This window comes from Daldinia vernicosa, assembly GCF_022497035.1.
Source record: "Daldinia vernicosa strain CBS 139.73 unplaced genomic scaffold F5Y00scaffold_44, whole genome shotgun sequence".
Classification (NCBI taxonomy): domain Eukaryota; kingdom Fungi; phylum Ascomycota; class Sordariomycetes; order Xylariales; family Hypoxylaceae; genus Daldinia; species Daldinia vernicosa.
This window is the reverse complement of record NW_025953960.1, coordinates 42,533-58,015: the sequence shown is the minus strand read 5'-3', so window position 1 is coordinate 58,015 and position 15,483 is coordinate 42,533. Positions and strand designations below refer to the sequence as shown.

The 15,483-nt window shown below is 49.0% G+C and overlaps 5 protein-coding genes across 5 annotated transcripts; 3 read left to right on the top strand and 2 right to left on the bottom strand.

Moving 5' to 3' along the window:
* Positions 1 to 550: 550 nt before the first annotated feature.
* Positions 551 to 2,868, top strand: F5Y00DRAFT_243940 (uncharacterized protein). Its single transcript, XM_048008755.1, has 2 exons — positions 551 to 1,435; positions 1,503 to 2,868. Exons 1-2 carry the CDS (start codon positions 996 to 998, stop codon positions 2,245 to 2,247), a joined length of 1,185 nt encoding a protein of 394 aa, XP_047862305.1. The 5' UTR covers positions 551 to 995; the 3' UTR covers positions 2,248 to 2,868.
* F5Y00DRAFT_243939 (uncharacterized protein) lies at positions 2,829 to 5,011 on the bottom strand. Its single transcript, XM_048008754.1, has one exon. It carries the CDS (start codon positions 4,592 to 4,594, stop codon positions 3,092 to 3,094), a length of 1,503 nt encoding a protein of 500 aa, XP_047862304.1. The 5' UTR covers positions 4,595 to 5,011; the 3' UTR covers positions 2,829 to 3,091.
* Positions 5,012 to 5,123: 112 nt separating this feature from the next.
* F5Y00DRAFT_243933 (uncharacterized protein) lies at positions 5,124 to 7,808 on the top strand. Its single transcript, XM_048008753.1, has 3 exons — positions 5,124 to 5,534; positions 5,614 to 7,458; positions 7,554 to 7,808. The coding sequence occupies exons 1-2, from the start codon at positions 5,419 to 5,421 to the stop codon at positions 7,223 to 7,225; spliced, it is 1,728 nt and encodes a 575-aa protein (XP_047862303.1). The 5' UTR covers positions 5,124 to 5,418; the 3' UTR covers positions 7,226 to 7,458; positions 7,554 to 7,808.
* Positions 7,809 to 11,578: 3,770 nt separating this feature from the next.
* On the bottom strand, positions 11,579 to 13,560 carry F5Y00DRAFT_144574 (uncharacterized protein). Its single transcript, XM_048004406.1, has 2 exons — positions 13,226 to 13,560; positions 11,579 to 13,144 (listed from the first exon to the last, which is right to left on the bottom strand). The coding sequence occupies exons 1-2, from the start codon at positions 13,268 to 13,270 to the stop codon at positions 11,678 to 11,680; spliced, it is 1,512 nt and encodes a 503-aa protein (XP_047862302.1). The 5' UTR covers positions 13,271 to 13,560; the 3' UTR covers positions 11,579 to 11,677.
* A 199-nt stretch (positions 13,561 to 13,759) lies between these two features.
* Positions 13,760 to 15,482, top strand: F5Y00DRAFT_243928 (uncharacterized protein). The gene has a single exon (XM_048008752.1). It carries the CDS (start codon positions 13,921 to 13,923, stop codon positions 15,232 to 15,234), a length of 1,314 nt encoding a protein of 437 aa, XP_047862301.1. The 5' UTR covers positions 13,760 to 13,920; the 3' UTR covers positions 15,235 to 15,482.
* The last annotated feature ends 1 nt before the right edge of the window (position 15,483 follows it).

Below are 15,483 nucleotides of genomic sequence, written 5' to 3'. Positions count from 1 at the left end.
ATATATGTATACCTTACCTCATGTGGCAATCCTTTGCGTAATATGATGGATATGATGGATATCGAATAGAGGGAGCTCGGAAGCACGGACAATGGACCCCTAAAATTGAAGAGAGGGAAAAAAAAAAGTTTCTGGTTGGCTTCTTTTTATGGTAACGGCCAGACAAATTTTGGACGAGCCGTTGGAGCTAAACTTGAAGTTGATTGGTTTGATACTTCTAAACGGGGCAATAGATGTACAAGGGATTATCCTTGAATACAACGCTAGGGCCAAGAGGTACCTAGGTACATAATATACTTCTGCAGTAACAACCAGTCCCTCTCAATTCTTGTATGGGATTCGTAGCAGAATTCGAGTTCATCGTGCAAGTTCAAGCATGTCACGACCAAGTTCACCCCAATTTTTTTTCTTCCTTGTCCACTGCCTTGCTTGAAGTGGATCCCAAGATGCTTGTTCAGTACCGTTTGTACCTCTCTACCCCTGCACACAACCCCCCAGTGCCCGCCGTCCCATCAACCCCCCCCGAGTGAGGAACATCTCAGGTTTTTTTTTTTTTTTTTTTTTTTTTTTCCCCATCACGCATACACCCACTCAAAACATACATACAGTAGGCAACTTTTCTTAAGCCATCTCGCCGCCTTCCCTCCCCCAGTCCAACCGAAGCCACTTCTTTGCTTCTCCCTGCCTTCTATTCGTCAGTTTAACATCGCCGTCGCGATATCGTCGTTGTTTTTCCCACCGCCTTTCCTCGTTTCCCCCTCGCCTACCCGGTACTCGCATTTCTCGACCCCTACTACGATATCTTTATCTTCCCTAATTTTCCCTAATCCTATACCTAGGTCCCTTGTTTTACTCACCTCTCAACTCTTATCGTTGGGGTACTGTTTACGAGTTAGCTACAAACACTACGTTCTCTCAATGCAGCAGCAATCGATATAGAAGCCAATAACACAACATATCTGCGCCTTGCTTGATCCCCATCCTATCTGCCCACCATGCCGTACAATACTCGTCGCAAATCGCTATCCTTGCCGTCTCTTGGAATTCACATCCCAGTAAATCGATCCTCGCCTAATAACCACAGCATGGCATCTTCTAGATCATCATCTTCTGAGAGCTCGTCGCATCCGAATAAGAAGTTAAAACGATCTCACCACGATTCTGCACTCTCTTCGGCTGCACCTAGTTCAAAACGGATTGCTAGTCCTGTCAAGTATGACCGCACCCCGCCACCCTCGCCTGGTCTCCAAGTCTCTATTGAGATGGATGAGTCTGAGCTATCCGAACCGCTAGAGATCAAGAAAGTCGATTTAGAGGGTATAAACGATGAGATCGTTGAAGCTGTTATCGTACGATTAGAGGAGACTCGCAATCGACCTCACTTAGTCAAGGAGCTAGCTACCGCCCTCATGGACCAGGTCAAAATCGTTCAGCAGTAAGTTTAATCTACTTATTAGACTTTATCGTTTCATACCTAACTTGTTGGCTAACTTGTTTGCTAGATCCGCAAACCCTTGCGCTATCATTTCTTCTCGACTGTCTACATATTTAAAGCGATCATGTTGGTCCGCTGTTGCTCCTTGTCCTTTAGCTAAAGAGCTTGAGACTGTTCACCCGAGGCGCACGTACTTTTACCTGACCACATGTCCCCATTTACCTCTTCCAGACCCCACAGCCCAACGTGCCATTATTACACCATCACTATCAAGCTCGGCTTCCACATCTGAAGATGCCGATTGCGACCGAAGAAGAGAACTCAGCCTCTCACCTGAAGTTGATCTTTCGTCGCCCGAGTTCGATGATATGGATGAGGATATTCCCATGCCGGGGACCCCAATGGGTTCAGTGTCTGAGCGTCGTCGGTCCCTCAACGTGCCGCGCAACCCAAGGGGGGATGAGCCGCCTTTAGAAAAAGATGAAAAGGAATTCACACAGACAGCAGATGGGTTACAAAAACGAAAAGCTAGTGGTCACTTACTCCGGGTCGACCCCGCTGACCAAGTGCCGATAGATGATGGCATGCAAAATGAACAGCTCTTTGGCGAACCGCCTAGAACTCTTGCGCCGAGTCTGTTACCGCACATGGTATTCATGACAAGTCCTGCAATGCGACCGAGCATAATGCTACCTGTGAAAAAAGATACAGAAGCGGAAAACTGGACTAGACTAGACGCCATCCTTGACTGGGATAGAAGTCCCGAGACAGTCGAGCTGGATGAGTTAGATGGTTTACTCGACGACTACTGAATATCCTCAATTGGCCAATTTCTCCATCTTAATTCTTTATTTTATTGTTATTTGACGACAAGCTATCCGTGTAGCTGGCACGTACGTAGCTATGTATGATGAGATGGGAGACGGCCGCGTAAATGGTTCAAAAGGAGTTTGGCTGGGATGACGTTGGCGCTGCTGGGTTTCTCGCGTTCTGGTTCTGCATTTATTCCTCTCAGTTCATTTCGCCATTTATTCCCCTGTTACCTGTTAAATGGTTCAGCTTCTACTACTCACATACTTGGTTACTGGCTGGAGGGGAATGTACGAATATTATTTGAAGCGAGCGCGCTTAGATGGATGGCTGGGTCGCATGATGGCGACCTAAGGTATCCAGCGGACTGAAACGGCTGTCGGCGGTTAACAAAAAGATGTGCAGGGGGAGGGTAACATAGCGAAGGCCTTTGCCACTCGGTTGCCTGAAAAGGGAATCCATATGTACAATTAGAAGACCGAAAAAAGAGCCGCGAAAAATAAAAGGCTGGCTGGTTAGATGCGCTTTAGAAGCTCTAGTTAGACGGACCAGACTTAGGGCGCATTTGGAACAAAAGGAAAAAGGCGCCCAAAAATGAAATGAAATCCCCGTTCAAAAGTTTACTTTTATCAATGTTGATGCAATTTGTGATATTGGATCGTATTCCAGTGCGGGGTTTTCGGGTATATCGCTTGCAGGTATGGTACATATAATAGTGAGGCGATGACTCGATTGAAGATACAATGTTTATACACATGGAAACTTGTAGGTAATGTTGCATTATAAGTGATGTAGTAGAGTGTCCAAAAAGTTCTATGTAGTAGAATCTCTTCTACTAGGATGACTTTAATCATCCTTCTTAGGCTTGCCCTTGACGGATAGTAGCGACGACCACCAACTCGTGCTCGTCGTGGTCGAGTCCTGCTCCTCCTCGTTGCTGCTAAGGGTAGCAGCAGGAGCGGGAGCCGGCGCAGGGGTCGCACGCACGCGCATCTCAACGAGGACGTGGGTGCCAAATGTGGCAAAACCGGGACGCTCGAAACGCACAACCTCAAGACCGGGCACGGCGCGCTCGGCGGCACGCACAACGAGCTCCACGTCCCGGTTCCACCAGCACCCGAACCGCTCGAAGTGCTTGCGCGCGCTACGGTCCAGAAGCCCGTTTACGAGCTCGTACCAGCTACGTCCGTGCTCTAAGAGAATAATACGTCCGGTCTCGGGCTTAACGACCGCGGCCATGTTGGAGAGCAGGAGGACGGGATCTCGCACGCTGCAGAGTCCGAAGGTCTGGATTACGGTGTCGTATTTTGGGGGGGAGGAAGAAGAAGAAGAAGATGATGATGGTGATGGTGGGGGAGGTGGAAGGGATGTCTGCGCGTCGGCTTTGAGGAGCCGGAGGTGGTTGTTGGCTAGCGAGATGCCTTCTTCGCTATTATTATCTGCCGCCTTGGAGGCGAGTTTGGAGAATACTGGGTTCTTGGGGATTTGGTCCGCCATGAACGGTACGACTTGCCGGATCCGCGTCAGTGCGAGGTCTAGCATGGGTGGGGAGATATCTAGGCCGGTAAAGCTGAGTAGGGCATTTTCGTTTTGGGGTTGAACCCCTTTCGCCTTTACATTCTTGGGGTTCTCCTTCTCCTTCCCCTCCCCCTTTCTGGACCAGCTAAACCAGCTTGAATTTTCCTTCTCCTCGGTGGGTTCTAGGCCGGCGGTCACTGCGCTCCAATCGTAGTAGTCGAAGTTGCGACCGGCGCCAACGGCGACCTCGAGCACGTGTCCGCGGGCTAACTCGGAGCCGATCTGCCGCCGTAGCTTGGTGATACCGAAGCGCCACTCGGACTTGTCCAGATGCTGGTCGAACTCCCGGGGCGATTGGATGGTTGGCCGGCCTGTAGGCGTCTCGGGCTCTTGCCCGGGTGTCCAATGTTCGGGCGGCTGCGTCCTCCAGTAATACACTAGCGACGACGCGAAGAAACTCACGCACACCACCCCGGCGCCGGCACCGAAGAGAGGGAACCAGTAGTCGCGCAGTAACTCTGAGACTGGCCTCCTGTTATCTTGAGACCCCTTATCTTGAGACCCATTAGAGGACGAAGACGATGAAGAGGGGAAAGGCGTAGGTTTAGGGGTGGATTCTGGCGCTGGTTTTGGCTTCGGCTTAGTTGGTTGAAAGGGGAGCGGCTTTGGGGCTGCTCGTTGTTGCTTTTGTGGCGGCGGTGATGGTGACGGCGGCTTAGATGTAGCATATCGCCTACAGCCGCCATCAACCCATTTGAAGCTGTTTCCCCTTATTCTACAGTTACGCATTAGACTCCTCGTAGCGAGGTTATGCGGGTATATAGGCCGCATCGTAATCTGCTTAACTACCTAACCCTTGCCGTTGAGCGTACCTTAGTCCCGTCCCCGGCTTGGGGTATTGCCTTAAGGAGGTATATCAAGAAGAAGGAACTAAAGCGGCAGATACGCGATAGGCTACCGATCCATCCTACCAGCCTACGAGAGGCCGATGACCGTAGGACTTGCTTTCCCCCCCCTTAACCAAACGGTCGGTTGCTCCGGGCTAATGTTCCTGAATCTAGGAACGGGGCAGTTGTGATATCGATTGTAATGATATTCGGCCGATATGGAGCCGGTGACGCCAGTACATATCAATGTAGATCTGGTGAAAAGGGGGTCCAGTAGTGATCAAATGATCTCAACTCTCAAGACGGAACTTTTTTTTTGTGGTTTGATGATCTGATATTTTGGGGAAATAGATTTGGTACTTAGATACCTACATAGGTACATGTACACATTTCGGCTCGTTGCTTTTTGTATTGTACACTGTGCCGGGTAGGTGACTTTTTGCCACTGCAGGGTTTCTCCATCTAAATTGCGGGGTGTAAGATACATTGTGCTTACCTCATACTTAACGTTCATGCACCCTTGGAAGGCAGGAAGGGGGCTTCAAGAAAGCTTCGGCCATGCTGACGCAATGCAGCTACGATCAGAGATTACATGTAGCCACAATCGCACAATCGGAGCTTGACGCGGTTTCCATCTTCCATCAATCTTGGACGCGTCCATCTGAATTGAATTTAAAGTGTTATTTCTCAACTTCACATACTCAATGCTCATATTAGGTAATTCCCAATTTCCGATCATAGCACGTCAACTCGAATCCGATCGCGAGTATGGCGTCGCAACAAGACCTTCAGGAGCTCATTCGGCTTATGACTATCGGCATGAGAGTTCCTATGAAAGACGCTCTGGGTCGAATCAAAGAACTCCAAGCTAAAAACCTCCGTAGGTATGTACTAAATAGATACCAAGGTTGAGAACATGGCATTTATGGCATTCGTTAGATAATATGTAAATAACTAGTGCAGTATTCAACAGATAGCTGAGTGCCCCCTTTCGGACGTCACCGCTGCTATAAAGGACAACAGAGCTGCTCGATCCCTCCATAGTGCTTGTAAAGCCCGACTGAAGAATCCGACCGCACCATCGACGGCCAAGCGTGCTGGGTCTACCCTTGAAAACGCATCCAAACGTGCCAGGCAGTCGAATGAAATAGGTTACATTGATGGACCAGAGCCTCTTGCGCCGCACGAACTTGAAGCGTCATTCACCTTGCCTATAGAAACAGACGAGAAGATAATTGCCGATACCGTAATCTTGACGAACCGAGCCCCGCTTGTCCTTGCTTTTGCCGTAGAACTACTGCGATACACCATGCCAGAGCAACCTCCTTCGAGTCGCTTAAGTCTAGCTCAGGCGGTCGTGAGCGCCAACTCGAGGAGTAAAGCAGTCTCGATCGGTATAGAAAAGGGACCCAGCGCCGATGATCAGGGTTGGGGACATGGTCAGCCTAGGGTGAAAGTAATGGGCCGTGAAGTCGCAGTGTTGAAAAGAGGAGGTTACGAGTGGAAAGGGGACGAAAAGGTAGAAGACCATCCTAAGTCTGGAGATCCTATAGTTGGCAATGCAGGCACTCCACCAAGAGCTACAGAAACTGGTGTTAACCAAGATACATCATCAGGATCTCCTGTTGGTCCCGTATTGAACGCTTGGTCAGCTAGTCAACCCATCACTTTGAAAGGATCGACTTTCATAGTTCGCGCCACGCAAATCACGGGGCCTTCCCAGCGTCAATCGAGTATACAATCGCTATTTACGGCGGTGCCATCTTTACAAAATGCGACGCACAATGCTTGGGCGTATCGCGTTCAAGTACCGACAAATTTATTCGGAGCAACCACAATTAGAGAAGATTCGTTCGATGACGGTGAAAGCGGATGCGGTGACTTCTTGCTCAAGAACTTACGAGAAACAAATACGATTAATACGCTTGTGGTGATGACTCGCTGGTATGGGGGCATTATGCTTGGGCCTGATCGGTGGAGGATAATACGAAATTGCCTCAAGGACGCACTGGCAGAACGCCTCCGTGTTACGGGAGAGCAAGCTGCATTGGGTGGCGAGGCTGTGTGGGGGTTGGACCTTGAGGCCGCTAAAAATAAACCTGAAGCCGCTGGCTCGGCATCCAGTCGGTCTTACGAGGCAGGCGTAGTGGGAATGCCCATCCATAGACCAGAAGCCGCGAAGGCATATCTTTTCAAGAGCTTTGCCGCCAGAGTTGATAACCTTGAAGATGGCGGCGAAGGTGCTGATCCAGATGTTTCTGCAGATCACAAAGCAGAGTTGTCCACTTCTCGAATTTCAACTCGAACGAGCCAAACAGCAAAAAATACATCAAAACGGAAGACAGCTAGAGCGTTAGAGCAAGAGAAAGAAGAGAATGTCGCGAGGCTACTCGGCGCCATAAGACTTCTATTTGACAGCTGGGCAGGGCACCTCGGTACCAGCGAGCTTGACAGACGCGCATGGGGTTGGTATGTAGCAGTACGACCCGACGTTGAAAGTGGCCCTTCCGGCTGGGGGGCAAAGGGGCGTTTGAAGCTTGCCGACATTTTAGCTTTACGGCGAAAGGAGGTATAAAATAAGAATGCCCAATAAATGGAAATGATGGGGTCTTCAGCAGTAAGCGAAGTCCAAGGGTTGCCTTCGGAATAATGATCATATAGGAAACCCAGGCGACGACGTTCCTCGGGGGTTCGTCGCCCATGTCAAGAGCTATGCGTCTCAATAGAAAGAACTATTCGCCCAAAGACGGTTGAGGAATGCCCTAATGAGCAGTTCCATAGTCGCTTTAGCTCAGCAATTATGTGGGAGTAAGTATATTTATCTAGTATACGGCCCCTATTCAAGATGGTCGGGTAGTGATTGGTATTTATTAAGTCTTATATCGCTAACAATACCAAAACAGTTAATATATTAGCGTTCTACTTAGGTATCTTACGGACATATACACCTATATATCACGAGGCAGTTCCTAAGTAATTGATCATACGAGGCACCTTGTTTAGCGGGGTGCTAGGAAGAGGTAATGGCCCTCTCGTGCCGATGGTTTACAGTCTGGGTAGCGTAGATATTTACCTCTATATTTCCTTTACCTACCTAGGTACCTAGGCATGCAGTCACTCGCATGAAAGAATAAAATGAGCACCCAAAATAAAGACTAGATTTTATGTTAAAAGATACGCAGTAGGTGATATGGTATTGTCTTATGCTTCATTGTCCCGGCGTAATCCTACTGCTGACTTAGGTAGGTATCTTACTATACCAACTAAAATACTCATAAAATCCGTCTGCTCGTCCAAGCGTCCGCTCCAATTCCCATACGCCAAACGTTCTAACGCTTAAAGCATGATATTCGGTGCCGATACTCCTAACGCATGATATACGAAATCCTGTATAGGTATGCATTCAACACGCTTGCTTTGCTTGACCTCTTCCCGGGAAAAAGAGGTATTGATAGTGAGAAAATATTAAAACCGCCCGTCTGTAATGTCGTTGAAAATATCCCTCGTGATAAGGTTTCCACGCAGGAGCGCCCTCTCCGTGATCTTGCCTCTCTTGGCTCCGCTTTCTGGGTGTTGGAATTGATTCTCTTTTCCGTCGGGAGCGTAAGAGGCACGACCGCCGACGAAGCCCTTTTTCGGTACTTTCTTTGCCGGGGAAGACCGTTGTTGTTTTTGTGGACTCGTAAGGTCTACGATGCCACCCCCAGTCGTTGTAATCTGCGTACCCGTGCCCGACTCGTCGAAGAAGTGGCTTTCGAGCGCGTCAGCAGGCAAGTCGTACACCCAGTCGCGACTTTCCATAAGCCTGATAAAACGGCTCAGCATCTCTTGGTCTCCTGCGCCCTTTAGCGTGCCACGACTGCCTACGACGAGTAATTTAGTCTTTGCGCGCGTGAACGCGACGTTGATGCGCCGCCAATCCTTCAGCAGGTCACCGATATTGGAGCTCTCGTTGCTGCGCACTAGGCTTAGAATTACCACCTCTTTGTCACGTCCTTGGAACCGGTCCGCTGTATGTAATTCGATGCTGCTACCGTGCGCCCGTAGCCCGTGCTTTAGTAGCGAGAGTTGCGACCGGTAGTGTGTCATGACACCGATCTCGGTTGCCGGTACACCGGTTGCTAGCAGGGCGTCGACCAGCTGCACCACAACACGCGCTTCTATGGGATTAACGATACGATTTCCTTTAGCTTCCTCGCGCGACGAGGGTAGGGGGTCTGTGTTGACGAAGCGGACCCTAGCCTCAGGATCCAGAAGGTTGCGCAGCCAGCAACCGTCATTAGTCCATGCGGTACAGATGGACCGCGGTGTACCGGGGCGCATTATGGTGTCCGCATTATAGTGTTTCTGCCGTAAGTTATCTATGTGAGGTATATCGAGTTTCTGATGGCGGAGGTCCTCCGTGCCGCACTTAAGCCGACCTTCGTAGATGAGGGTGTTGCTGAGTGTCATAATATCCTCACACATGCGATACTGGTGTTCGAGATTCACCACCGAGTCTGGATGTGTGTCCGAAAGCAGTTTAAAGAGACTGACATCCAAGCCGCCGACACGAGCCTCCTCGTTCTGTACTAGAGGGGGTAACTGATTATGGTCTCCAACCAGAACGAATGTACGCGCCATGCGGATTGGTCCCAGACATATAGGTAATGTAATCTGGGATGCTTCGTCCACAATACAGTAGTCGAATGTTCGCTCATTGAATACCTGGTGATTGACCCCCAAACAAGTTGTCGCTACGATTGGTGTTTCGTGCCAAGCGCTTCGGATCTCGTCGAAGCTAGTCATTGGTTGTCCGGCGAGGATGGCGAAGTCCTGTACGTCAGGATGAACTTTGGCTGGTGCGCCGAGTCGTAGAACAGGTATCTTGTCGTCCTTCAGCTTGAGTAAGATATTGTCTACGGCGGAGTGCGTATATGAAGTTAGGAGGACACTTTTCCCTTGGCCAACTAGTGCGCGGATGATATGAGCAATCGTAGTAGTCTTGCCGGTACCGGGCATGCCCAAGACAAGTGCGTAGTCATTGGCGCCCATAACCTTCTCGATAGCCTTCTTCTGGTCAATATTCAAGCTCGCTTGGTCAGCAACTGTGTATTGCGTCGTTGATGCCTTGAACGTCGGTGGTGCGAGGTCAACTACGAGACGTCGGATTTCTCTCGATCCAAATACTCCATCTGCCATTACTTGAACTAGGTTGTTCCGGACGGTCGCCATGCCGCTGCTGAACTCATCCTTGTCAAGTCGGTATTTAACAGGTGCTCCTTTCATCTTACCCTGAGATTGAGCAGGCGTTGCTCCTTCAGGCGCTACATCCATAATACTGGCGAAAACTTGGTTATTTGATTCATCGAACCCTGGCCGACGTACACGAGCATTGTGAAGTCGACGGTCCACTGCGACACATATCTTTTCCTTTCGCACCGATATGACGTATCCAATTGCCAAAGCGAAGTGGCCCTGCTCGTCAGACACAACAATTGGCTCTCCTACCACGAGCTGAGAGTCTAGAAAAGAGAACCCGGAAGCAGGGCTCTCCTTGATAAACGTATACCGGAATCGGTTGATTCTTGGGTTGTTGGTATCCTCAACAGCGGAGCCCTCCTCGATAATAACGTTGGCAAAGCATCGTCCAAGCTTCTCCCTCTCCGTGCTTACCATGGTCCACAGCTCTCGGCGTAATTTCTGACTCTCCTTTTCTTCCTTTGTTAATAAATCTTCCCATTTTAAGAAGAATTCTTGGTGTGTCGGAGTTAGGTGTCGAACAATTTCATCAAACTTGGACTTCATCCCACTCGTCTCGTGATCGCCGTTGTCTGCAAGTTTGTGGTATATAAAACAAGATACCTTTGCGTAGCATTTATCACACGTGTTAGTGCTTCGCTTCATGGGCGGAAGTTGGACGCTGCGCTCTCGAATATAACACGCAAGTTGGTTTCGTTGCATAATCATATGGCGAAGCTCGTTACGGATTGTTGGGATTCGAATCGTCTGAGATGTTTCCATATAGTACAGAATACCATAAGCGATCTCAACATCGTAACGATCTGACAACAGAAGGTTGTATAAAGATGTTTGCGCTTGGTGGTTGCTTGTAGCATTATGGCCCGTTTTCACTTCAAAAGGCACCGTCAAGGTACGCCGTTGAGCGCCGTCTTTCATAGTTATCTGGACCGTGGCATCGATGTTACCCTTCAGCCCGTACATTGGAGACCAAACGTGCTCTTCAACATCGAGGAGCTTCGTAACGCACATGTTTGCCTTCTCGCCGTTCCGACCTTGTACAACAGCATCGGGCTAGTAAATCAGCAAAGACGTCCCTTGGCATTGGATAATGGGAAAGCATACCTTTGGAAAACGAGTTACGAACGCCGAGGCCCAACTCCTCAACTCGGGCATTTTTGACCTGAGATGTTCGCGGGCATCGCTAATGGAAACCTTAATCGTATATAAGTCTTCCACGTGCTTTTCTGTAATGTCACAAATAACACTATCTAGGAATTGCGGAGTCCATTTGTTAGACATGAGTGCCTCCTGGAAGATCTCGTGTAGTAAAGTTCCGTATACCAGAGGCGGAGTCTTGTCACTAGAGGCTTTGACGCGATCCTGGAGGACAGCTCGGCGCATGCAGGTAAAGCTGTCTGCTACAACCGTGGCTGATATTAATTGATCCGGGTGGAGGATAAGGATGTTCTGGGAGTTATCTATGATGCATTGCCCAGTAGGTTCAAACTGGCCTATTATGTGGACGTGGGACTTCGGGCTCGCAGGAGTATCTACCCAATCACCTCGAAGATGAACAGTTTTCATAATATTACTTCGATCGACTTGGACAAATAGAATCTGAAAGTGTTAGTTATTATATGACCAGGGCGCTACTTGCATAGATACTTACCTTTTCTATTGACTCACGTCCGTAGTCATCGACATATTGGCTTTCAAGAACCTTTGTTACCAGGTATCTCTGAATTGTCTTGGGCTTATTGGCTACCTACAGATATTCTTAGCAACCAAATTCAATTCACCCCTATTATCGCCCACGTACAGGTAACGATCCATCCATCTGCTTAGAGGCTGATTGCGTAGCGGCCATCTCAGCAGCGTCGAAATCAAAATCGCCCCCAAAATCATCGCCGTAAATGTCCTCAGCAAGGTCATCAGATGTAGTGGTTGGGTTTTTCTGTGCGGCAATACCGGGCTGGAGTAGCGTGTGGGTCTCGTCAATTTGTGTTATCAAGTCTTCAGCGGCAGCAATTATGTCGTCGTCCATATCATTAAACTCGTCGTCGAATGGCTCAGGCTCTCGGCTGGGCTGCTGATCCCGGGCTTGTCCAGTATCTGCTAGTGGTACCGCCGATTCTTTTACGGGCTCCCCGCACGACTGTCCTATACTGGCACTGAGTTCCATAAGTGTATCATCATCAAAATCGTCGTCCCCGTAATCCGATGAATTGCCTACCAACGTTCCTTCCAGCTCCAAATTTTCCGCCGTTGGTATACTTTTCGGAGCAAATACCGGAGGGGAAGGCCTCGAAGAAATCTTTCGTCTGGTGGGCGAACTGGGAAGCTGTGCTACCGGCTGAGAAGACTTTTTCTTGCGCGAAGGGGACTCTAGCGCGTCTTGACGAGCCTGAATCGCTTTTGATCTGTTGAGTTCCCCCGTCACACTCTGCAGCAAGGCGTTAACCATGGATGACTTCGAGCTACGACTCGGGCTCTCTTCGACATTGATTTCTACTGGCTTTGCGGCTTCTGCCCGTTCAACCCTTCGACGTTTGGGCCAACTCTCCCCACAGCTGATAGCCCTTCGTAGTCCACCCTCGCCTGCTATCCTCGATGGTCGAGGTGACGATGAGACCATGATTTGGGCTAAGGTGGAATTCATAACCCCAGGCGGTGCGACGGTTTTAGATCCATTAGAAGAGAATCGATCCCACAATTCCAGTGCAGGGTCGGCGTGAGGGGACTTAAGCGCTCGCGACAATTTTTCGACATTTACAGCTGGGATACGAGATTTCGAGTGGGACGCGGGTGACGATACGGGCGACGAACTCCGTGCTCGCTTCTTCCCTCTCTTGCCTGGCATTACCGGGGAGAGCTTTAGCCGGTGCTGTATATCTTCCTTTGTATCCCAACCAATCTTCTCACTAGGAGAACCCTCCTCTTCCTCCTCGGCCTCGACTGTTCCAACGAGATCTTGCCATGCTAGCCGATTCACGGGTGTAGTCGCACATTGTGCGGGGAGGCTAGCCGTCTCCTCAACTTGAACTACTGAGTCGGTGCCAGCATTTGGAGCTGTTTTGACGCAGACGGTAGATACGTCGGCCTCCTGGTCATTGGTTTTGGTAAGATTCGAACGTTTGAAGGCATTGAGCTTATTCTTGGTAACTTCGGAGATGGGCTGAAGTGGCTTAGAGACTGGATTTCGCGTGGTTCGAGTAGCGGTTGAATGGCTTACGGTTGAATGGCTTCTGGTTTTGCTCCATTGCTGGCGGGTCTATAAAATCCAGTCAGGCTTTTATTAAATAGATGATATTGACGATTCAATGCAATAGCTATTATAAAAATGTCGACATACTTTAGAAGAGCCATTCTGTTCCGAGAAGGATTTCTGGAGGGGCATGGTGGTAATATTTTGGTGGATTTTATTTGATCATAATTCGTCTTTAACAGATCTTGATCCAATGTCCAATGGTCAATGGTAATAAATAGGGAGGGAGACTGGAGGAATGACAAAAAATTGGATGTTGGCAGTAGAGAATAAGGTCCTAGCTTCGAGGGTTAAAGTCCTTTGTATAGCTAGTTGGAGGGGTGCGAGAAGTTGAATAGCAAAGCAATGAATTGTATTGAATTGTATTGAATTGAATTGGATGGATAAGACGCGTCGCCAAAGCGCGTCGCGATGGAACTTTGAACTTTGAAACCCTGCACATCCAAAATAATGGAACAGCCACGGATCTTATTGCCCCACTACCGTACCTTAATATCTGTGGCTAAGGTAGATTAGTGGGCCAATGACGTTAATTTCATACATCCACTAAGGCAAGTAATATGTGGCCTAAGCTCCTAAGCTTAGGTACGTATGTACATGCTTCAAGCTTCCAATTCATTCCCTGCTTTCCCCACCAAATACTAAATACTTCAGTTTGCAGTCTTATGATTCTCATTCTCAATTTCAAGAACTCAAGACACTGAGTTCAGATGACAGACTCTGAACTCGGGTAGACCGACAACCAACAGATAGTTCGAAAGACTTACAAATGCAACAACACAATGTCGTCTAATAACGGCACTGACCCTCCTTTCGATGATGGCTCATCAACTGACCTCACTACCAACCCTCCTTGGCCATTCCTAAGTCGGTTCCAACAGACGCAAATCGAAAGGAGGTACTTCGAGGATGGCGCAACTATACATTTTGAAAGATTACCGCGCTTACCGTTCTGGGCACCCCTTTTTCTTATGAAGGATTCTTTTCGTGTCGTCTACGTTACCGGCAAGACTGTCCAAGCGGCTAAGATGTCCCAGCGTCGCTTGACTGCTGACGAGGTTAACGCTACTAGTGAGGCCGCCGCCAACTCAGCCCGTTACCTTCCTTGGATTCATCCTGTTTCCTTGATAGCAGCTTCTACTATATGTTGGAGGACAAGAAAAACCTTCAGGTTTCCTCTCTACCAGCCAAAGAAAAGACAATTTAATCCTCGTATCTTTCCCACCAAACGTCTTCCCGTTTTTACGGGCGATAGGGCTGTCGTCGCCTGGCATGTGACTCGGTTCTTCTGCTGGTTCCCTGTAACCCTAATCGGATCCCTCATTTTCTTTACCTCTCTAGCAGAATCATCATATGAAGCGCGCTTATCCCGGGACCCGCGCCTAAAGAACTGGCTTGCAGATGTTAAAAAAAATCATATTAACAGGCTTGCTCATATGCAGCGGGAGAATCAGGGACCACAGCGAAACTTTCCAGCACTTCCGGATCCCGTTTCACAGTCTCCACGTGATAAGTATCCTTCAGACTCGGGAAATGAAGTACCCCGAGAATATGGACATGACACCTTTACTGGTCAGTCAGAAAGTAGCCCCAACGGATTAGCCTCGGAAGCCAGCAGGAGTCCATCAACATCCTCCTCTCAATCATATTGGGGCAGAGGAACCCAGTCGCAAGCGCAGCCGAGTAAGTCTCAGGGCATGGTATACTCGGATTCAAGTTCGCAACATTCAGAAGACGACTTGGATCTGTTTGATGACGACGATGCTTCGCCAGTCCCAGCCGCATTAAGGAAGGCAGAAGCGCAGCAAACTCGTGACGCCCAGGGTGGCTCTGCTTGGGACCGTCTTAGACAGCAGGCACAATCCGGAGCTGCCCAATGGGCTCGGGGAGATTCATCCGGCCAGGAAAGAGGCTGGGGCCGACTGCGGCAGGATAAGACGCAAAATCCCCAGGATAATCAGCCAAGGACAGAGGGCTTCGCATACACGAAAGAAGACGAGTACAAAGAAGAAAAGACCTATGAGAAAGAGCAAGCTCAGAAAGAATTCGATGCATTACTAGAAGCCGAGAGACGTGGCGGGTCGAACAGAGGGTAGGACGGGGAACATGGGTCAACGGCGGATTTGACCTTGGTAAACAATTATGGACGGAGTTGGGATAGCTTAGAAGATAAGGTAGGAACTAAAAGCTTGTATAATACTAGGCAGGCAAATATGTCAGAAAATAAGTGAGCAATTCTGCTGTTATCGATGTTATGGTTGTTATGGTCTTTGACGATAGGCGCCTACTTTAAGCTACTAATTTCATATTGGGAAATTCCGCAACGACCTATACAATATCAATCA